This window comes from Oncorhynchus kisutch, linkage group LG20, assembly GCF_002021735.2.
Source record: "Oncorhynchus kisutch isolate 150728-3 linkage group LG20, Okis_V2, whole genome shotgun sequence".
In the NCBI taxonomy this organism is placed as follows: Eukaryota; Metazoa; Chordata; class Actinopteri; order Salmoniformes; family Salmonidae; genus Oncorhynchus; species Oncorhynchus kisutch.
The window spans coordinates 13,278,535-13,301,537 of record NC_034193.2 but is presented as its reverse complement, the minus strand read 5'-3'; the positions used below and the strand labels follow the sequence as shown (position 1 = coordinate 13,301,537).

The 23,003-nt window shown below is 44.4% G+C and overlaps 2 protein-coding genes across 4 annotated transcripts in view; both read left to right on the top strand.

The window, feature by feature from the left end:
• Positions 1–13,890, top strand: part of LOC109865112 (metastasis-associated protein MTA3) — a 31,941-nt gene extending 18,051 nt beyond the window's left edge. Inside the window, exons 10-19 of one of the 2 annotated variants that reach the window (XM_031799367.1) lie at positions 5,302–5,376; positions 5,521–5,579; positions 5,736–5,854; positions 6,026–6,183; positions 6,331–6,553; positions 9,445–9,537; positions 9,685–9,846; positions 9,942–9,970; positions 10,274–10,404; positions 13,005–13,890. In XM_031799367.1, the coding sequence (XP_031655227.1) occupies positions 5,302–5,376; positions 5,521–5,579; positions 5,736–5,854; positions 6,026–6,183; positions 6,331–6,553; positions 9,445–9,537; positions 9,685–9,846; positions 9,942–9,970; positions 10,274–10,404; positions 13,005–13,176 (1,221 nt within the window). In that variant the 3' untranslated portion in view covers positions 13,177–13,890. The remainder of the gene's footprint in view (positions 1–5,301; positions 5,377–5,520; positions 5,580–5,735; positions 5,855–6,025; positions 6,184–6,330; positions 6,554–9,444; positions 9,538–9,684; positions 9,847–9,941; positions 9,971–10,273; positions 10,405–13,004) is intronic. The other variant, XM_031799368.1, reaches the window with a different exon arrangement.
• Positions 13,891–20,961: 7,071 nt separating this feature from the next.
• LOC109865353 (protein phosphatase 1B) overlaps positions 20,962–23,003 on the top strand; it is a 29,039-nt gene continuing 26,997 nt past the window's right edge. Inside the window, exon 1 of one of the 2 annotated variants that reach the window (XM_020453451.2) lies at positions 20,962–21,350. The gene's annotated coding sequence lies outside the window, so the exon portion shown is untranslated. The remainder of the gene's footprint in view (positions 21,351–23,003) is intronic. The other variant, XM_020453453.2, reaches the window with a different exon arrangement.

Sequence of the window (23,003 nt, the reverse complement as noted above, 5' to 3'; positions counted from 1 at the left end):
CATCACCGTTAACTGGGACATCTGCCAGCCTCAGCCAGGTCAAGTCCTGCCAGCCTGCACAGCTCGACATCAACCCAGAGCATATCGGACTCCTTTCCTCCTACATATCTCCAGATTCCTACCGCAAGCTCTGAACCTTTACTCCGGATCATCGCAGTTAGCTAGCTGCTATCCGAGTGGCTACTCCTGGCTAACTTCTCTGTCCCGAAGCAAGCACCAGTTAGCCTGGAGCTAGCCTCGAATCTATGCCCATCTCCCAGCTAGCCGATTAGATCTATCAAGAATTCCTGGGCTTCAATACCTCTTTTGCCAATTGGCCTGGACCCTTTGCTGCTGACACGGAGCCCTGCCGATCCATCATGACTGGTCTGCCGGCATAACCGTCCGAGGGGGTTTCAACAGGCCCACTCCGTTGCGACGTCCCCGAGGCCCATCTGCTAGCCTGCTGCTAGCCCCGGCCTGCTAGCTGTCTGAATCTCCGTGCCTCCAGCTCGCCGAGCTACTCACTCTGGACCCTATGATTACTCGGCTACACATGCCTCTCCCTAATGTCAATATGCCTTGTCTATTGCTGTTTTGGTTAGTAATCTTTGTCTTATTTCACTGTAGAGCCTCCAGTCCTGCTCAATATGCCTGTTGTTCCACCCCCCACACATGCGGTGACCGCACCTGGCTTAAATGGTGCTTCTAGAGACAACCTCTGTCATCGTCACTCAATGCCTAGGCTTACCGCCACTGTACTCACATCCTACCATACCCTTGTCTGTACATTATGCCTTGAATCTATCCTTCCATGCCCAGAAACCTGCCCCCTTTATTCTCTGTTCCGAACGCACTAGTTCTTTTAGCCTTCAAAATCAAATGTATTTATATAGCACTTTGTACATCAGCTGATATCTCAAAGTGCTGTACAGAAACCCAGCCTAAAACCCAAAACAGCAAGCAATGCAGGTGTTGAAGCATGTTGGCTAGGAAAAACTCCCTAGAAAGGCGAAAACCTAGGACGAAACCTAGAGAGGAACCAGGATATGAGGGGTGGCCAGTCCTCTTCTGGCTGTGCCGGGTGGTGATTATAACAGAACATGGCCAATATGTTCAAATGTTCATAAATGACCAGCATGGTCAAATAATAGGTCTGGGACAGGTAGCACGTCCGGTGAACAGGTCAGGATTCCATAGCCGCGGCCAGTTGAAACTGGAGCAGCAGCACGGCCAGGTGGACTTGGGACAGCAAGGAGTCATCATGCCAGGTAGTCCTGAGGCATGGTCCTAGGGCTCAGGTCCTCCGAGAAAGAGAGAATTAGAGAAAGCATACTTAAATTCACACAGGACACCGGATAAGACAGGAGAAGTACTCCAGATATAACAAACTGACCCTAGCCCCCCGACACAAACTACTGCAGCATAAATACTTGAGGCTGAGACAGGAGGGGTCAGGAGACACTGTGGCCCCATCCGATGATACCCCCGGACAGGGCCAAACAGGAAAGATATAACCCCACCCACTTTGCCAAAGCACAGCCCCCACACCACTAGAGGGATATCTTCAACTACCAACTTACCATCCTGAGACAAGGCCGAGTATAGCCCACAAAGATCTCCGCCACGGCACAACCCAAGGGCTGGGCGCCAACCCAGACAGGAAGATCACATCAGTGACTCAGCCCACTCAAGTGACGCACCCCTCCTAGGGACGGCATGAAAGAGCACCAGTAAGCCAGTGACTCAGCCCCTGTAATAGGGTTAGAGGCAGAGAATCCCAGTGGAAAGAGGGGAACCGGCCAGGCAGAGACAGCAAGGGCAGTTCGTTGCTCCAGAGCCTTTCCGTTCACCTTCACACTCCTGGGCCAGACTACACTCAATCATATGACCCACTGAAGAGATGAGTCTTCAGTAAAGACTTAAAGGTTGAGACTGAGTCTGCGTCTCTTACATTGGTAGGTAGACCATTCCATAAAAATGGAGCTCTATAGGAGAAAGTCCTGCCTCCAGCTGTTTGCTTAGAAATTCTGGGGACAATTAGGAGGCCTGCGTCTTGTGACCGTAGCGTACGTGTAGGTAGGTACGGCAGGACCAAATCAGAGAGATAGGTAGGAGCAAGCCCATGTAATGCTTTGTAGGTTAGCAGTAAAACCTTGAAATCAGCCCTTGCCTTGACAGCAAGCCAGTGTAGGGAAGCTAGCACTGGAGTAATATGATCACATTTTTTGGTTCTAGTCAGGATTCTAGCAGCCGTATTTAGCACTAACTAAAGTTTATTTAGTGCTTTATCCGGGTAGCCGGAAAGTATAGCATTGCAATAAACTTGAAGTAACAAAAGCATGGATAAATTTTTCAGCATCATTTTTGGACAGAAAGCTTCAGATTTGTGCAATGTTACGTAGATGGATAAAAACTCGTCCTTGAAACAGTCTTGATATGTTCGTCAAAAGAGAGATCAGGGTCCAGAGTAACGCCGAGCTCTTTCACAGTTTTATTTGAGACGACTGTACAACCATTAAGATTAATTGTCAGATTCAACAGAAGATCTCTTTGTTTCTTGGGACCTAGAACAAGCATCTCTGTTTTGTCCGAGTTTAAAAATAGAAAGTTTGCAGCCATCCACTTCCTTATGTCTGAAACACAGGCTTCTAGCGAGGGCAATTTTGGGGCTTCACCATGTTTCATTGAAATGTACAGCTGTGTGTCATCCGCATAGCAGTGAAAGTTAATATTATGTTTTCGAATGACATTCCCAAGAGGTAAAATATATAGTGAAAACAATAGTGGTCCTAAAACGGAACCTTGTGGAACACCGAAATTTACAGTTGATTTGTCAGAGGCCAAACCATTCACAGAGACAAACTGATATCTTTCCGACAGATAAGATCTAAACCAGGCCAGAACTTGTCCGTGTAGACCAATTTTGGTTTCCAATCTCTCCAAAAGAATGTGGTGATCGATGGTATCAAAAGCAGCACTAAGGTCTAGGAGCACGAGACAGATGCAGAGCCTCGGTCTAATGCCATTAAAAGGTCATTTACCACCTTCACAAGTGCAGTCTCAGTGCTATGATGGGGTCTAAAACCAGACTGAAGCATTTCGTATACATTGTTTGTCTTCAGGAAGGCAGTGAGTTGCTGCGCAAAAGCCTTTTCTAAAAGAAATTTGAGGAATGGAAGATTCGAAATAGGCAATTAGTTTTTTATATTTTCTGGGTCAAGGTTTGGCTTTTTCAAGAGAGGCTTTATTACTGCCACTTTAAGCGAGTTTGGTACACATCCGGTGGATAGAGAGCCGTTTATTATGTTCGACATAGGAGGGCCAAGCACAGGAAGCAGCTCTTTCAGTAGTTTAGTTGGAATAGGGTCCAGTATGCAGCTTGAAGGTTTAGAGGCCATGATTATTTTCATCATTGTGTCAAGCGATATAGTACTAAAACACTTGAGTGTCTCTCTTGATCCTAGGTCCTGGCAGAGTTGTGCAGACTCAGGACAATTGAGCTTTGAAGGAATACGCAGATTTAGAGAGGAGTCCGTAATTTGCTTTCTAATAATAATGATCTTTTCCTCAAAGAAGTTCATGAATTTATTACTGCTGAAGTGAAAGCCATCCTCACTTGGGGAATGCTGCTTTTTAGTTAGCTTTGCGACCGTATTAAAAATAAATTTCAGATTGTTCTTATTTTCCTCAATTAAGTTGGAAAAATAGGATGATCGAGCAGCAGTAAGGGCTCTTCGATACTGCACGGTACTGTCTTTCCAAGCTAGTCGGAAGACTTCCAGTTTGGCGTGGCGTCATTTCCGTTCCAATTTTCTGGAAGCTTGCTTCAGAGCTCGGTATTTTCTGTATACCAGGGAGCTAGTTTCTTATAAGAAATGTTTTTAGTTTTTAGGGGTGCAACTGCATCTAGGGTATTGCGTAAGGTTAAATTGAGTTCCTCAGTTAGGTGGTTTACTGATTTTTGTCCTCTGGAAGGAAGCCGGCAGGTGTGGGTGGGTGGGAGTCGGACAGGAAGCCAGCAGGTGTGGGCGGGTGGGAGTCGGACAGGAAGCCAGCAGGTGTGGGCGGGTGAGAGTCTGACAGGAAGCCAGCAGGTGTGGGCGGGTGAGAGTCTGACAGGAAGCCAGCAGGTGTGGGCGGGTGAGAGTCTGACAGGAAGCCAGCAGGTGTGGGCGGGTGAGAGTCTGACAGGAAGCCAGCAGGTGTGGGCAGGTGAGAGTCTGACAGGGAGCCAGCAGGTGTGGGCGAGTGGGAGTCGGACTGGAAGCCAGCAGGTGTGGGTGGGTGGGTGGGAGTTGGACATGAAGCCAGCAGGTGTGGGCGGGTGGGAGTCGGACAGGAAGCCGGCAGGTGCGGTATGAAAAGCTGTGGGAGCGGGATTAATTCATCAGTCCTGCACAGACCTCATAATATCTTAATGACGCAGAAGGAAAACAGCCTCCGGGGGGTGTGGTTTTCTGCTTGTTTATAGCCTCGTACAGTTTAAGTGCCTGCTTCTTTTTCTTGTCCTGAGCTGGAATATATATATATACACAGCAGTCACAATAACAGCTGAAAACTCTTGTGAGGTAAAAGGTTGACATTTGACCATCAGGTATTCCAAGACGGGTGAACAATGGGTCGAGAGTTCAGCACACCTTTTGTTGTTGAGGAAGAGGAATACCCCTCCCCCTCTTAACTTCCCTGAATCCAATGTCCTGTCTGCTCAGTGAATGGGAAATACTTTGATTTGGATAGCCACATGGGATTATCTTGTCCGAAAGCCACGTTTCAGAAAAGCAGAGAATATTGCAGTTTCTAGAGTCCTGTTGGTAGAAAATCTGCGATCGGAGAACACCCATCTTATTATTAAGAGACTACATTGGCCAATAGAATGGAGGGAAGAAGTGGCCGGTTTTCCCTTTGCCGTAGTCTTGCTATGGCTCCCCTCTCCTGCTTCTTTGTCGCCGGCATTTCCTCTTGGATAGCCGGGAAAATTGGGTCCGAATTATACAACGAACAGATGAGTCTGATGAGTTGATGCCAGAAGTAGGTTAGTAACAGCCGATCTGATGTTCAAACGTTCTTGTCAGTCATTTTGTGCAAAAAAAAAAGTATGGATAAATGCTAAAATAATCACTAAATAGCAAAGTTGGGTTGGAGCTCGCAAGATGGCAGCCATACAGTATGGCGCCATCTTATTTGTGTGTGTGTTTGCGTCTGATGAGTAGGTTTCAGAATAACCATGGTCGGCCTGCTCATCAATAATCATGAGGGATCTGACACAGACATAAAAAACATGAACGTTAATGCCATCTCTCTCCTTTTCCTTCTCTTTAGCTACCGTGGAAGTCTCTGACCAGTATAATAGAGTATTATTACATGTGGAAGACAACAGACCGATACGTACAGCAGGTCAGTCTCCGTATCTCTAACCCACTCCTGCTAGCTAGCTAGCTAACCTAGCTGTTAGCCACACCGCAGCATCCAGTGCCAAGCTGTCCTCTGGTCTTATTGGCTAGTAGTCTAACCCTCCTCTCTGTCTTTCTCTCTGAGCAGAAGAGACTGAAGGCAGCAGAAGCAGAAAGCAAACTGAAGCAGGTTTACATCCCCACATAGTAAGTGTGTGTGTGTGTTTTATTGATTGAGTGTCTGTCTAAGTGTTTGTGTGTGAGTGTTGGTGCACAATCATGTCTATAGACAGTGTGTGTCTTCAGCGTTAGAGGATTCATGTTGAAGAGTTGTTGTGTATCTACCTCCCTCTTGTTTCGCAGCAATAAGCCCAACCCTAACCAGATCTCAGTGACCAATGGGAAGATGGCGACGGTGAATGGGGCGGGGCCTGGAGCCTACCATGCAGCGGGGGGAGGACGAGCCTGCGAGAGCTGCTACTGTATGTAGACCTTCGTCCATCCATCCAGCTCTCTGTCCCTCATCTTAAACACTCATCAGAGTGTTGAAGAGGATGACTTATCGATCAACTGTTAGATATTGATCATGTTTATTGATTATGCTTTGATGAGGTGTATGAGTCCTAACATGCAGAATGTGTGTGTGTGTACAGCGACGCAATCAGCCCAGTGGTACTCGTGGGGGCCACCCAACATGCAGTGTCGCCTGTGTGTGTCGTGCTGGATGTACTGGAAGAAGTACGGTGGCCTTAAGATGCCAAGCAGAGCGGAGGGGCCCGAGGAGAAGACCCCACCCAGCCCTGTGCCCAACGTAAGACCTCACCTTTAACTACTGTACCCCAGGGGCTTATTCTGCTGAATCAATGTTACTGAACATTCTGATAAATATATAATGTAGGACAGTTGTTTTTCTCCGCCATGCAGAACAGGTACTCATGTTGGCACTCTCTCCCTCTAGGAGCCTCGGTCGCGTGGCCACGGCCCCCGCCAGTCCAGTCACATGGTGCCGGTGCGTAACAGCGGCAGCCCCAAGTCCTCCACGAAGACAAAGCAGGCCTTCCTGCTGCAGGCCACCCGCCTCACCAAGCTGGCACGCCACATGTGCCGCGACATCATCAGACTGCGACGCGCTGCGCGGCGCCCCTTTGTGCCCATTAACTGTGGCGCCATAAAGGCTGCGTGTAAGAGCTCCTTCAATTCCTAACTTCTGCCTCCACACACACACACACGGACACACACACACACCGCCCCCTCCTTCACCTTGACGCCCCCCTTTCACCCCCTCTCCTCCCACCCTCTGTCTGTTTCTCTCTCTGTTTTTGTTATATTGTATTATATTATTATTCTGTTTTTTGTATTCCCCCCGTTTCCAATAAAGACTGGCGGTCCTCATGACTTTTGAGTTTCACCATCTGTTCATCCGTCTGTCTAGGTCTGTTTTTGGTTCGTTTTTGTCGATATCAACTGAACAGCCGTTAGAGCCGTTTGAAATCCATACGAGCACACATTCTTCTCCAAACATTTCTCAGAACGGGTCCTTTTGTACACATGCATGCCCCGCACACACGTCCTACACATGCTCACCCATACACCAACACACATAATGGAAGCTCTCCCTATTCTCCGGGCCAGAGTAGATGATAGTTGCAGAATGTCAGCGTATATTTGCTAAGGTTAGTTAGAAGTGGAGGAGACATATTTTACTAAGAGAAGCTCTATTTTGCACAGTGCGTGTTACATTGATGAGCCTTGGTGTGCTTTTTCTGCAAGGAATTGTGTGTATGAGAGACGAGTGGTGGGCGTGATTAATTTGAGATAAGTTTCATTAGAGCTCATCTGATGACAAGGAGGGAGGGAGGAATGTAGATGGGTGAGTTCAGGCAGTAGTGGCTTTATGAAAATGACCACAGCCTTCTATTCTCAGCTTTTCTTTCTGAGTTTAAAGCTCCTTTTTTTATTTCCTGTTTCTGTCTTGCCAAGCCGACCCCCACACATGCTCCCATTCCGTCCTGTAAGCCACTCTCACATGCCCATATCAGGATGTTCCTCTGTTCCAGTCATATGGACTCACTTCTATTGCTCTCTATTGCTCCTACCTCGTATTTATCTCTGTCTCTCGCTCTTCATCTCTCCCATTCCCTCTCTTTGTCTCTCTCTTCCTCTCTCCATTCTTCTCATCTTTCTCCGTCTCGCTCTCTTCCTCTCTCCATCCCTCTCTGTGTGAATGTGACAGTGGTAACTGTAATAAAGTCACAGCTGAAACCATCCTCTCTGAGTCCTTGTGCTTCATTTGTCTGTGTACCTGTCATCACGCCACCACACTCACCGATTGGTCAGAGGACCAGACAAGGCCCGCCCCTACTGCAGCATGGACTCCACCCTTCTCTGCCTACTTCCATCACACCCCAGTCACACCCTCACCGTGTGCATGTTGTAAGGGTTACGCTTATATATTTAGTGTGTGAGCTCTGCTGCTACATCTACCCATAACCCCCTCATATAGTAAGTCATCTAACACTCTGCTGCTACATCTACCCATAACCACCTCCTACAGTAAGTCATCTAACTGCTGCTACATCTACCCATAACCACCTCCTACAGTAAGTCATCTAACACTCTGCTGCTACATCTACCCATAACCACCCCATACAGTAAGTCATCTAACACTCTGCTGCTACATCTACACATAACCACCTCCTACAGTAAGTCATCTAACACTCTGCTGCTACATCTACCCATAACCACCCCATACAGTAAGTCATCTAACACTCTGCTGCTACATCTACCCATAACCACCCCATACAGTAAGTCATCTAACACTGCTGCTACATCTACCCATAACCACCCCATACAGTAAGTCATCTAACACTCTGCTGCTACATCTACACATAACCACCCCATACAGTAAGTCATCTAACACTCTGCTGCTACATCTTCACATAACCACCCCATACAGTAAGTCATCTAACACTCTGCTGCTACATCTACACATAACCACCTCATACAGTAAGTCATCTAACACTCTGCTGCTACATCTACACATAACCACCCCATACAGTAAGTCATCTAACACTGCTGCTACATCTACCCATAACCCCCTCATATAGTAAGTCATCTAACACTCTGCTGCTACATCTACCCATAACCACCCCATACAGTAAGTAATCTAACACTCTGCTGCTACATCTACCCATAACCACCTCCTACAGTAAGTCATCTAACTGCTGCTACATCTACCCATAACCACCCCATACAGTAAGTCATCTAACTGCTGCTACATCTACCCATAACCACCTCCTACAGTAAGTCATCTAACTGCTGCTACATCTACCCATAACCACCTCCTACAGTAAGTCATCTAACACTCTGCTGCTACATCTACCCATAACCACCTCCTACAGTAAGTCATCTAACACTCTGCTGCTACATCTACACATAACCACCTCCTACAGTAAGTCATCTAACACTCTGCTGCTACATCTACCCATAACCACCCCATACAGTAAGTCATCTAACACTCTGCTGCTACATCTACCCATAACCACCTCCTACAGTAAGTCATCTAACTGCTGCTACATCTACCCATAACCACCTCCTACAGTAAGTCATCTAACACTCTGCTGCTACATCTACCCATAACCACCTCCTACAGTAAGTCATCTAACACTCTGCTGCTACATCTACCCATAACCACCTCATACAGTAAGTCATCTAACTGCTGCTACATCTACCCATAACCACCTCATACAGTAAGTCATCTAACACAGTGTTTCACTTTCAAACTGCTTTCAACTCATACTGCAGGTATTTACAGTTTTATTAGCAGTTACTATTAGTTGGTAACGGTTAGTTTCAGAGCTTTCAGATACATTCTGTATTAGAGGTTCACCAATTCAAAACAACTACACAGCATGCCACAGGCACCAGTAGATGAAGCAATGTTCATATCTTTTCTCTGTCTGAAACATTCTCCGTATTCTTGACTGAATGACATAGTATAGCTGCTTTGTCTGTCACTGGCGCTGTTTGGTGATTGGTCAGTAGTAGAGCTGCTGTGTGGTGATTGGTCTAGATATGTTGCGGCTGTCGGAGGGGCAAGTCGGGCGACCCCCCAGAATCCGGACCACCCAGAGGAGCACCCTGACCAGCGTCCTGCAGTTCCTGGGTAACACACGCAATGCCTAAACAATGGAGCAAATAAGTGTTTGTATGACATAAGAGTAGTCTCCAAGGAATGACATTCTCTTATGACAACAAATAGAAAAAAACTTAGTAATATGGGTGGTCAAACATGTGATGCTATGTGTTCCAGAGTCCCGCCCCGCGATACACGCCCCCCGTTCTCACCGAACCCTTGGCCTGCAAGCCCCTCCCCCTCGCCGCCTCCTCTCTTCTCTCCCTCACGGTCCCCATGGCCTTCTGGGTAAACGCAGCTTCCACCACCACACCAGAGCCGAGCCAGAGAAACGCCCAGGTACACACACACACACACACACACTTGCACACACACCTACAATCACACACACTCCAACTAATCTCTATCATGTTGTCTCCTGTGTCCTTCTGTAGAAAACCCAGGCCAGACAACGGTACCAGTGGTGAGTAACAGTTTCTCTTTTACTAAACACAGGACTTTAAATATGTGGTGTTCCTGCCTGACAACATTGTAGACGCATGATAGATCTCAAATCGCCAGGATAGGTGTTTAACATGTCAGCTGACCACATCACAATATACCAATCTGCCCGTAGACCAACCATAGACTTCAAATACAGACATTTAAGGTTGACTCTACAATATTACATCATTAAGCATGGCAGTTTTTAAAATTGGATAATCATGAGGTGCTCGTATTTGATTTTCTCGTTCTGGAGTAATTGTTTGTGATTGGCTCTTCCCAGCAGAACGGCCGTAGCAGTGGAGGCGGGGGGACCAGGGGCAGTGCTAGGGGCGGAGTCATGATTAGGAAGAGACGCCCAAACTTGATCGATGCCCCCGATGACAGCTTCTTCTTTGTCTCCCGGGAGACCAGGTAGGGGTGGCCTTTGATTGGCAACTGGCTTGATGATGCGTGAGACCATCTTGCGTGTGATTGGAGAGTGATGGCTTATTATGCCTGTGACTGACAGCTGACTGGGCTGAAGCAGCTGTGTCCTAACAAGCTTCGACAACCCTGACTCACCAAGCACAGAAATAGAATTCTAGAGATCAGCGTGTAGAAATTAAATTAATAAGCAGATCACTGCTGTGGGTTGAGATTCATCAGGAGTTGAGTGAGCAAACTGGGCCAATTAGTCTTTAGATATAGTTTTGCTATGCAACAACTTGCTAGGGTAAGGGTTAGTTGAACATGTTTTATAGGGGACTAACAAGGAGACAACTGCAGGGTTGTAAACAGGATTGAGACTGAGGCCAAGCTGATGAATGGGACTCCACAGGTAACCAAATAATCTCATCTCATACAAAACACACTCACATGATGTAATGACTCTTAATGTGCACAACACCTGGGTCTGTATTCAATAAGTGTCTCAGAGTAGAAGTGCTGATCCAGGATCAGTTCCATAAAATCCTGCACTATCACTCCTACTCTGAGACGCTTTTGGGAATACAGACCCTGACCCCTGACCTCTTGTGCCCTGTTGCATCGTGGGTCGGCGTGTGTTTCCCTTCCTGTCAGTGACTGGCTGCTTGTCTCATTTCAGTGCTGCAGCCGTTACACAACAGCTCACGGTAAGCCCCCCCACCCCGCACACACACACACACACGACCTGGGTTACCTGTGGAGTCTGTTTTCTCACTTGTGCAGCGTACAGTCCAGTCAACTTGATAATGCACTCACACACAAACATACACACACTCACTGTGTCCATGAACCATTGCCACCCGCATCACCCCCCGGCTTCCCGGGATGAAGGGTTATTTCAGACTAACTGTCTGAGATTGACCAGGTTTCAGTGGAAATATCATTACTGCATTACTGGAGCATCCACTTACATCCATGTGTGTGTGTGTGTCAGGAGACTTCATCTTCCCAGAATCACAGGAATAGAATATGCTAATGCGTCTCATCTATTTGGCTGACTGACACTAACGACATGATGTAGATGCTCTATTCTTTATTAGAACCAATCAGAGCTCAGCTAGAGGTCAGGCTGGTGGTGTGTGACCATAGCTGTGGGAAGTAGGGGTGCACCCCCTGAAAAATAAAAAATACATACAAATAATAATAAATACCAATTTTTCCCAAGTAAATATTTTCACAAAATGAGTGCAATGAGCCTTTAATAGTGCTGTATAAGCAGACCTACAGTTTCTGTAGTGCGGGCAAAAAAATCTACAAATATTAAAACGCAGCACCCCAAAACTACTTCCCACGGCTGTGTGTGTGTGTGTGTGTTTCTTAGCAGGTAGAGATTAGTCTCCATTAATAATGTTACGACCTATACGCCTGCACAGGTAGAAGCATAGGTTGGGCTAGGCGGGAAATGGACTGGTAAAAATCTGTCCCGAGCCTTATGCGTTAGTGCCCTGGCGTAAACTTCCCCGCCGGACGCAAAATTGGTAGCTAGCTAGATGGAGCTCGCGGATAATATTTTCAATTAGTGTATTTCTCAAGTGAGTAGTTTGCGCCATGACAGCTAACGTTAGTGTTACAAGCTTACAACCACTATAATTTGCCTAGCTATCTGCGTCGGGCCTTGGGTCCGCCTCTGTCATGTTACCGAGATCATTTTTGAGCACAATTCCTGTTCACATTTTCAGCCCGCCCCCCCAAAAAAAATCTCCCTTTTCGAAGTAACCGAGAAAATCCACCATGTTCCACAGACCTCGTGCTGTTGCCCTGGTCTGGGACCTCCGAGACTATGAAATAATACATTCAGCAAAAGGTACTTTCACACTCATACATTTTCCATGACTCTGTGACTGGTCCTGCCTCACTAGACGGAGTGATCAATATTACAGATTATATCACACAGGGAAGCTCTATTACAGTCATCACTCTTTATAATAAACACTCAGTCATTCACAGGACAGCCCTCAGGACCCATCTCTCTCTCTCCATCTCCCTCTCTCTCTTTTCTTGATGCGGTAAAACACAATGGCCTAAACAACACAATATGCACGTACACGCCACATGAGGCTGCTGAGGGCAGGACGGCTCATAGTAATGGCTGGAACGGAGCGAATGGAATGGCATCAAGCACAATGAAACCATGTGACGTATTTGATACCATTCCACTGATTCCGCTCCAGCCATTACCACAAGCCCATCCACCCCAATTAAAGTGCCACCAACCTCCTGTGGTACACTCTCACACACAGTGTCTATATTAGCCTGCACTAATTCAATCCCAGCGTTGTACTGGAGGTAATTGATATGTTTTTCTGTTCAGAGAAATGATAAACAACCCTAAGTGAGTGAGTGAGTGAGTGAGTGAGTGAGAGAGAGAGAGAGAGAGAGAGAGATGCTGCTGCTGCAGTAATCGACTCCCTCGAACAACAGCCCTTTACTTAATTTCTCGCTCTGTCTATGTGAGCGACTAATGTGTTAACAGTGTTCTAATGTTCTGTTGAGTTCCCCTCTGATGTCATGTCCTGTCCACCTGATGTCGTGTCCTGTCTCTCCAGGAGGGTCAGGCGACTGCTGTCTCGGTCCCAGCTGAGGCGCGCCTGTCGACAGCCCTGTGAGCAGATCACCCTGCGCAGGGCATCCCAGGCACCACCACAGGGGCCGCTCCTCGCCCTTCCACACCCCCACCCCAGCCTCCGGATGAGGGGACCCATTGTCATCCACGACTGACCCCTGACCCTATCTCCCTCCCATACCTGTCCCCTGCCTATGCTCAGCTCGACATGCAAGACCCTAATACATAAAGGGGTTCCCACCTGTACAGATTCAACTCCCCTGGGACAGAAAACCAGTGAGTGTGTGACCTTGATTATGTTTTTTCTTCTTCAGTACCTACTGCATGTCAGTGACTGGTGGTTGTGAGCAATCCTCGGTTTGTCAGAGATCAAACCTGATATCAACTAACCAGATCGGCTGGATTTACAGGGATGGTTTGATCACAAACTAGATGGTTAAAGGGATCGGATCACTAACTAGATAACTGCATCATTATGTATCCAGTTCCATGACACTCTTAACTTCTGAGTCAACAACATAAAAATACGCTCATTGTATATTACTATACCGATTGCAACTCTGTACAGTCTAGACATTATATTTTATGCTCTACCTAGCACTGCTATAGGCAGAACACTTCCTCTCTTCTCAACGGAACCTGGGACTTTCATGACAGATCTAATCTGATTTTGGTATCCTATTCCCTGTGTAGGGCACAACTTTTGGCCAGAGCCATCTAGTGCCCAAGGGAATAAGGGGCTATTTAGGACGTCCCCTGCTGTAGCATGCCACTGAGGTCAAGCCTCCTGATTTGTTTATGTTGGTGTTCATGAATGTCACGTGTTGAAATATGAAATATGCTGATTAAAAACAACACAGTTTCCTCTACTTGTCTCCTCATCTTCTCTCCATATCTCCTTGTGTCCTTTCCTTCAGAGGGCCCGAAGCTTGAATTAATTCAACACTCCTAGTCCCAGGGATCAGTATGTGTGTTGTGTGTGTGCGTGCATATGTGTGTGTATGACTGTTTGTTATGTTGGATGGGGGCTGGGTTTTCAGGTTTGGGTATTTTATATCGGAATGACGTTGTAAATATCCCATGGAAACACAATAATAAACAGTCATCAGAGAAGACTGAAGACTCTGCTCAGAGCACCAATCACACGCTGAAGATTACAGCACACAGCAGGGATGTGTCTGTGTGTGTTTGCGATTTGAAAGCACAACAAGTATAGGTGTGTGTCTGTTTGTATGAGAAAGACATAACTAATATTTCTGTTTGTTTATGCTTGGGTTGTTTGGGTGAGACCATAACATAAAACAAATACACCACCTCCCCCTCCCCTCCCATTGATTTATGTGTTATTTCATGCAGGGTGATTTCTCATATTCTGCCTCCCAGCCTTCAACACAGATTTAATGGCAGACTGTTCCAGTCTCATTATCACACATAAAGAAACTCCATATCGAGATCCAGTGAATTATACTACACAATACGGGACACAGACCGTGGTGCATACAATACGAGACCTATTGTTAACAGAGGCATTTCAATAAGAACCCCTCAACCACAGACGAATAGGCGAAATGGGATATGAGAATCATCTTTGCCTCAGCATACTGGGAAATGAACAGTAGCCTAATACACAAAATGCACCCTGTCTCTACAGTGTGCTTAGTGGGCGGTAGGGCTGATCCATCAAGCCCCACGGTGGCGCACCATCAGTCCCTGTTATTACAGAGGACATTGGGTATTTAGAAAGAAAGAGCAAACATATTATTAGAAAATCGTTTTTATCTTTTAAACCCCATGAACCTCTTCTCTTTTCTGAACCAGCATTCTCTATTCTGTATACTCCTCTTGGTAACGTTTTTCTCTCCCGTGTTGCTCCCCTCTGCAGTAAGTTCACTACATACGTCCCAGTCAGTCAGACATGTCGATACAATTAGCTGCAAGCGACCAAGTTGTTAGAAGTAGGAAAAAAGGTAGAAAAGGAAAAATGACAGAAAACGTCGACATTTCCCTAAGGCTAGGCAATAGATAGTGGGCGGATCTAACGCCCTCACCTGGAGCCGAGCGTTTTTAACGGTGCTCGGTACCCGAACCGCAGAGAAGAAGTTGTTAAAAGACTTAAAATACACGCTACAGCGGTGTATCATCTGCACTTTTGCATACCAGTATTTCTACCTACACATCTATCACGCCAGTGTTAATTGCTAAATTGTAATTACTTCGCCTCTATGGCCTATTTTTTTGCTTTCCTCCTTACTACATTTGCACACACTGTATACAGATTTGTCTATTGTGTTATTGATTGTACTTTTGTTTATTCCATGTGTAACTGTATTGTTGTTTGTGTCGCACTGCTTTGCTTTATCTTGGCCAGGTCGCAGTTGTAAATGAGAACTTGTTCTCAACTGGCCTAGCTGGTTAAATAAATGAGTAAAATAAAAAATTGATGCTGCAGTATTCGGCGTAACTGCAACTGGACTTTCCCGTACTGAAAACGAGTGTACTATGTTGCAAATACTGGAGTTTCAAAACGGCTCTCTTTATTTGTAAGGGTTAATTCAATTTGTAAGTGCTCATCTCATCTGTAGAACACACAACTTCTGCTCTGACTGATCTATTGCTTGTACTAATTTTACAACCCAAAAGGGATGAAGGCTGAAGTTTTGGGTCTGTCCGTGTTCAAATCATAGACATTAATACCAAATACCTCTTCAACTGCTACTCAACAGCACACCCTACTTGTAAACAGGAGAGAAAACGCTGAACATCTGTTTATATTAGGATTGTTGCAACTGAGAGTTGTAGATGGTCTCTACCGGTTGGAAATATATTACTTTAAGGTAAAAAGGTAACATTGATTTACTGCTGCAGAAGTTAGGGATTTTTTTCCATTGTGAATATATCATTCTGTCGTAATGAAAGTATAACTTGCCTAGTTAATTGAAGGTTAAATAAGTAAAAAGAAAAAAAAGAAACGCGTGTTTCATAATCATAACAATGCAAACCTAGTCCTTCTCCACCAGAGGGCAGCACATCGCTACCCCTCCCCCCGTCTATTCCACACCCAGTCTTCCCAAACCTTTGTCCCAGTGCCACAGTACAGGCAAAGATATTCATAACCCCTTTCATCTGTGGTATAGGCCTACATATCTTGTCCCAGTATTCTCCAGTATTAACTTCTCATGGTTACAGCTTCTTAAACCCGAGTTAGGGCCATTACAAAATAGGTATATTCAGATGATTCAGGAAATTAACAAAAATGTCATTAATGATTTGAAAACTGACCAGTATTTTCAATAAATATATTTAAATTCTGATTGATGAGTCAGACTTTTGTGTTTCCATGGCTGAGGCCAGCACCCCCCAAAATAGTATTGGGGCCAGTTTGGGGCAAGCCTCAATGTAAAGCTAACATAACATCGATAAGGGGGAGAACCATCAAGTATGACTTATTAAATATGTGTGTTCTTTCTATTAACAATGTTTCATTGTGCATTCAAATGTTTGTGTGTGTTTACATATATATATAGCTCTGTAAGCTGTGTAAACTGGGAATGAACACGCAGAAGATTGTAATAATGATGTGACCTAGATGTCTCTGATCTCTGAACTGACAATGAGAATGTAAATCTGTGTCCCTTACCTCTCCTTCCTCCTTCCCTTCCCCTCTCCCTCTATCCTTTCTTTCATCCAGCCCTGGACACAATCAGTGTGTCTTTATCAGTGTGTGTGTGTACCCTGAGCCATGACAACATAATGGATTAGTGCTCAGATTTCAGGGTGTTTACGTGTGTGTGTGTGTGTGTGTGAGACACTGGCAGATTAGACAGTACAGTTTTTAATTTAGGATTCTGAGCCGCTGCTATAAGACTCTAAATCCCCTATAGGGTCCAGCGCAACACATCCTACGCCTGACCCCTTGTTTCTCTCATACATACAGTACAGTCAAAAGTTAGGACACACCTGCTCATTCAAGGGGTTTTCTTTATTTGTACTATTTTCTACAGTGTAGAATAGTGAAGACATCAAAACTATGAAATAACACATATGGAATCATGTAGTAACCAAAGAAAGTGTTAACAAATCAAAATATATTTTATATTTGACTTTCTTCCAAGTAGCCACCCTTTGCCTTGATGACAGCTTTGCACAATCTTGGCATGTCTTCACTATTAATTCAACAATGTAGAAAATAGTCAAATAGTCAAATAAATATTCTTGAATGAGTAGGTGTTCTAAAACTTTTGCCTGGTACTGTACTTACATACATAAATACATACGGTGCCTTCGGAAAGTATTCATACCCCTCGACTTGTTCCACATTTTGTTACCTTACAGCCTTACTCTAAAATGGATTAAATAAAACCGTTTCCTCAGCAATCTACACACAATACCCAATAATGACAAAGCAAAAACAGGTTTTTAGAAATGTTTACAAATGTATTAAAAAATAAAAAACAGAAATACCTTATTTACACAAGATTTCAGACCCTTTGCTATGAGACTCAGATGCATCTTGTTTCCATTGATCATCTTGAGATGTTTCTAGAACCAAGAAAACACAGGAACGGCTTCTGGACAATGTCCTTGAGTGGCCCAGCCAGAGCCCGAACTTGAACCCGATTGAACATCTCTAGAGAGAACTCAACATAGATGTGCAGCAACGCTCCCCATCCAACCTGACAGAGCTTGAGAGGATCTGCAGAGTGGGAGAAACTCCCCAAATACAGGTTTACCAAGCTTGTATCGTCATTCACAAGAAAACTTGAGGATGTAACTGCTGCTAAAGGTGGTTCAACAGAGTCCTTTGTAAAAGGTCTGAATACTTATTTAAAAGTGATATTTCCGTTTTTTCTTTGTCATTATGGGGTATTGTGTGTAGATTGGGGGAAAAAAACAATTTAATCCAATTTAGAATAAGGACGTAACGTTACAAAATGAGTCTGAATACTTTCCGAATGCACTGTACAGACAGACACACACACCCCTAACCCCACAGCTGATCTTGCGTGTGTTTGTCTGTGTCTGTTTGGGGGGGTAAACTGAGATTGAACATCCTGAGATCAGAGAAGAATGATTGAATTCTATCAATGATAATCCTACATTTCAGCAAATGAAATACCCACTTCACACTGGCCTGTGGCTGTGTGTCACAATGCTTGTTGGCCTCGGCAAAAGCTTCTGTGGTATCTGATGAGTTGTTCATAATAACACTGATATTAATCCTGCTGGAAAACACCAAGAAACACTACATGACAACAAGCTCCCCTGAGTCTTACACGGAGGGTTAATCTCTGATATTAATCCTAAAGACCTCAGACTGTCTATCTGCACTGCCTATCATACATCTGCACCATCGAGAACATCCTGGTTGCATCACCGCCTGGTATGGCAACTGCTCGGCATCTGACCGTAAGGCGCTACAGAGGGTAGTGCGTATTGCCCAGTTCATCACTGGGGCCAAGCTTCCTGCCATCCAGGACGGACCTATATACTAGGTAGTGTCAGAGGAAAGACCATAAAATTGTCAGAGACTCCAGTCACCGAAGTCATAGACTGTTTTCTCTGCTACCGCACGGCAAGTGGTACCGGAGCGCCAAGTCTAGGACCAAAAGGCTCCTTAACAGCGTCTGTCATGGAGCTTTTTGACTGCTGAACAATTAATCAAAATTGGAGCATGCCCAGGCGTTGTAGGGAGGTCATACAGGCACGTGGAGGCCACACACTCTACTGAGCCTCATTTTGACTTGTTTTAAGGACATTACATCAAAGTTGGATCAGCCTGTAATGTGGTTTTCCACTAATTTTGAGTGTGACTCCAAATCCAGACCTCCATGGGTTGATACATTTGATTTCCATTGATCATTTTTGTGTGATTTTGTTGTCATCACATTCAACTATGTAAATAAAAAAGTATTTAATAAGAAGGTTTCATTCAGATCTAGGATGTGTTATTTTAGTGTTGCCTTTATTTTTTTGAGCAGTGTATAATACTGAGTCCACTTCGAGGTACTTTCACCGACTCAACAGTCCCCAAACCTCTTCTCCACCCAACAGGAAACCAGATATGGACCAGTCAGAAGGCAAGGATACATTTTCTCCCCAGAATCTCACTCCCACTGGGCCAAAATCATCTTTGCCATCCTTTCGTTTCTTCCCACTCTTGACAGACATATCAACCTCCACACCTTGCTGCTCCGAATCCGAATTTGTTCCTCCATAAAAAAAAATCTACCTCTCTCTCTTCAACTCCTTCAAACTTTATGTCACTATCATCAGATTCATTCTCTGAGCTACTAAAGTACGGATTTCCATTTTTGTACTTGACACCCAACATCTCTTTCTGTATAAACTGTGACATCTACTGATGTAAAAAGGGCTTTATAAATACATTTGATTTGCCCAGGTTTTTTCCTTGTTCCCTCCACCCTGCCACCACCTTCCACTTGTCAGTTTCAACATCCGAACTGCTGTAGCGCAATTTCGTTTTTTTTTCTTCTCTTATCACAGGTTTTTCTTGTTTCTTCAAATTTTCTGCTTTCTTAAAAGCTACGAATTTCCACTTTTGTACTTGACGCGTATCAACCTCCTGTCCTCATCCTCCATATTCAAACCCCCTCCGGGCGCAAGATTCAGTGATGAGACCTCCTAAACCATCTGAACTGGAACAAACATTTCAGTAAAATATTGAAACAAACAATTCAAAAAAATCTACCTGCAATAGAGCATGCTGGGAAATATGATAACGATGGGTGTGGTTTTGGTTCAAAGTGATATTTATGCGTTTCAGGCCTCTGGATTAGAATGGCGCAGTGGTCTAAGGCACTGCATCTCAGTGCTTGAGGCATCACTACAAACCCTAGTTTGATTCCCTGGTTCAATTCCAGGCTGTATCACAACTGGCTGTGATTCGGAGTCCCATAGGGTAGTGCACAATTGTTAGGGTTTGGCTGGGGTAGGCTGTCATTGTAAATAATAATTAGTTCATAACAGACTTGACTAGTTAAATACATAAAGAAAAACTAGGCCCTCAAAATAAGGCCTCATGAAATACAGATGTTATTGTGTTAAACATATATTTGTATGATAACATTTTCTCTTGGGATCTCACTTGCTGAAGTTCACAGGACTGAAAATGAATTAATGTAATAACCATGGCTCTGTCACTAACAAATACAGTAAGTGGTCGTCACTAACTACCACAGACACAAAGCCATAAACACCCCCCCACCTATTTCTACAGTTCTTCTTTAAATCTTCTAAAATCTTCTTGAATCTTCCTAAAATGTGATTTTAAACCTAACCCTAGTGTTAACCCTAACCTTAACCACGCTTCTAACCTTATGCTTAACACTAAACTCGTTTTTGTTTTCATTTTTTTTTACGACATATGCAAGTTGACTTTGTGGCTGTACTGTCTAGTGGAAACCGTGGTAACTACAATTTACTCCAAATGCCGGGAAATTTAGTTTACTAGGATCCCATTAGCTGCTGCACATGCAACAGCTACTATTCTTGGGTCCACAAAGGCAAGGCATTCTGGGAAGTATTTGAATAAGGCTTTACACTAAGCAGTTTGTTCATTTAACACTGTTCCGGTATCTATGGGTCCACAGACTCCACACTTTCTGTGTTGATTTAACACTCTCAGTTTTAATTTAGTTGTTTTTTTAACACTGGAAAATTTGTAGTGTGGAGTTGTGTGTTTTTTTTATTATACATTTGTTAATCTCGTCTAACTAAAAACTCATGTTTTGTTGTAACTGACCCCTAAACCCATCTGCGGATCTCAGGACACGCCATCGGCGAAAACGAGCGCAACTTTGAGAAACGTCAGAATGTTAGAGGAACACACAACAACCAATGAAACGGCAGATTTGAACGGGGGGGCAGAACTGATTGAGAGTGATTTCAACAAATCAGTGTTAGCATCCTCGAGAATTTTTGACCAATCAGCGAACGAATATCGAAAATAGCACCTCCTCTTGTTCAGCACCCAAAGGACGAAAGTGCGAGATTCGTCTGTGTTGTCTATTATAGCTAGCTAACTATTACTGACTGCCCATATTTGTGTAGAAACGTACAGAATATTTTTATTTTTTCGCTTGATGTGACAAACTTAGTTAGTGTCAAACATGCGTAAAAACCTTCGCCATCCGAACAGGGAACCGCCGAGAAAGGAATTATCGCCACTCATCTGAGGCCAAACTCGCCGATTTTGTTTTGTCAAATAAGGAAACAAAACAAGAACGTCAGCTAGCTCGACACATCACCACCAAAATACCCACTACACAGGGACCTCAAAAACATCTACATTCGTTTTACAGTTGGAAACGTAAGTATAAGTGAAGAGGTTTAGCTGGTGGAGCAATCGTTGTTGGTTAGCTTGCTAAGGTTAGCAGAATGCTAATAGGCCATGCTAGGCTCTGACGTTATCGCAGAGATAGCTACTCTATTGATTCTCGCATGCTGTTGTGTAACGTTTAGTTTTGGTAGCAGCTAACATTAGCTAGCAAGTTAGCTGCTTTTGGCTACGTGCGTCTGACTGTCAACGTCGTCTAAAAGGTGCATCAATTGTTTTCCAATTCCGTGCGTGGGCTGGGAAATGTCATTGTTTTGCCAACAATTTAGCTAGCTAGTTAGCTAACTAACGTTAGCCACCTATTTTTCAGGTGACACCTTGCCAGTTAACTGTATCGTTTGGTTTGTTGGCAGTTGTGTTTAACGCGTTTAACCTAATCGGATCAAATGTAATATTATTAGCACAGTTAATTATATAATCGCCTCCCCCACTCCACATTATGTTGCGCTTTCTCCTCAACTGCGTTAAATTAGCATCGCATATTTTTTTTAAACTCAAGACACATACTGGCATTTGGCTAACTGACGTTAACCATTGACTACAGTTAGATAACTATCCAACTAGTTAACTAAAGCAATGCTAGTGGTATGTGATGACCAGTCTGGGTGATTTTAGAATAATACCATAAATGTAGCTTTATAGTTTCACCCATCCATGGTAGAATCTTAACCCAGGACTGGTCCATTCACCATGCTACAAACCCCTGCTACTGCACAGTTAGAGCAGGGCCTCTGTGGTTTGGCGTCAGTGTAGCAGTGGGCCAGGTGGGTTGTGTGTGGCATTCTGGGGTGACCCTTGACAGGGGCAGTGGGCGAGGTCTGTCACCTGCTGACCCAGATTGTGTAAGGTCACCTAGACTCTGACCCCCTATCTATTCTTCAGGTATATAAAGATATACACAGAGTAGTGATTCAAATAAAAGTATTTGTCACATGCACTGAATACAACAGGTGTAGACCTTACAGTGAAATGCTTACTTACAAGCTCTTTCCTAATGATGCAGAGTTAAATAAGATAAAAACACAAGAAATATGCAGTGACTCTAGGATGGATGAGTGTTATGTGAACTTGGACAGACGTTTAGCATTGACACAGCCCTATCTTTATCACTACTGGAACTAAGATGGAGAATATAGTGAGAAGAGACAAGGCAGGGAAATGGAGTGAGAGGATGAAAGGTTCAGTACAGGGTCATGTTCAGGCCGAATGTAACTCTAAATGTTCTGAAACCAAAATGTTAGACTCTGAACAGACACTTATCTTCCCACCTGGTCCTGGAGAGATACAGGGTGTGCAGGTATTAGTTCCAGACCAGCACTAACAGACATGATTGGTTCCACTAATAAACTCCCATCAAGATCTCGGTTAGCTGTATCAGGTGTGTTGGTGCTGGGTTGTAGATCTAATTCGACTGGATAGGTTTCCACCCATTCTGAGAGTAAGATGAACCAGTCAACAGTTTGGACACACCTACTCATTCCAGGGTTATACTTTATTTTTTAAAACTCTTTTCTACATTGTGGAATTATAGTGAAGACATCGAAACTATGAAATAACACAGATGGAATCATGTAGTTACTAAAAAAATGTTAAACAAATCAAAATACATTTGAGATTCTTCAAAGT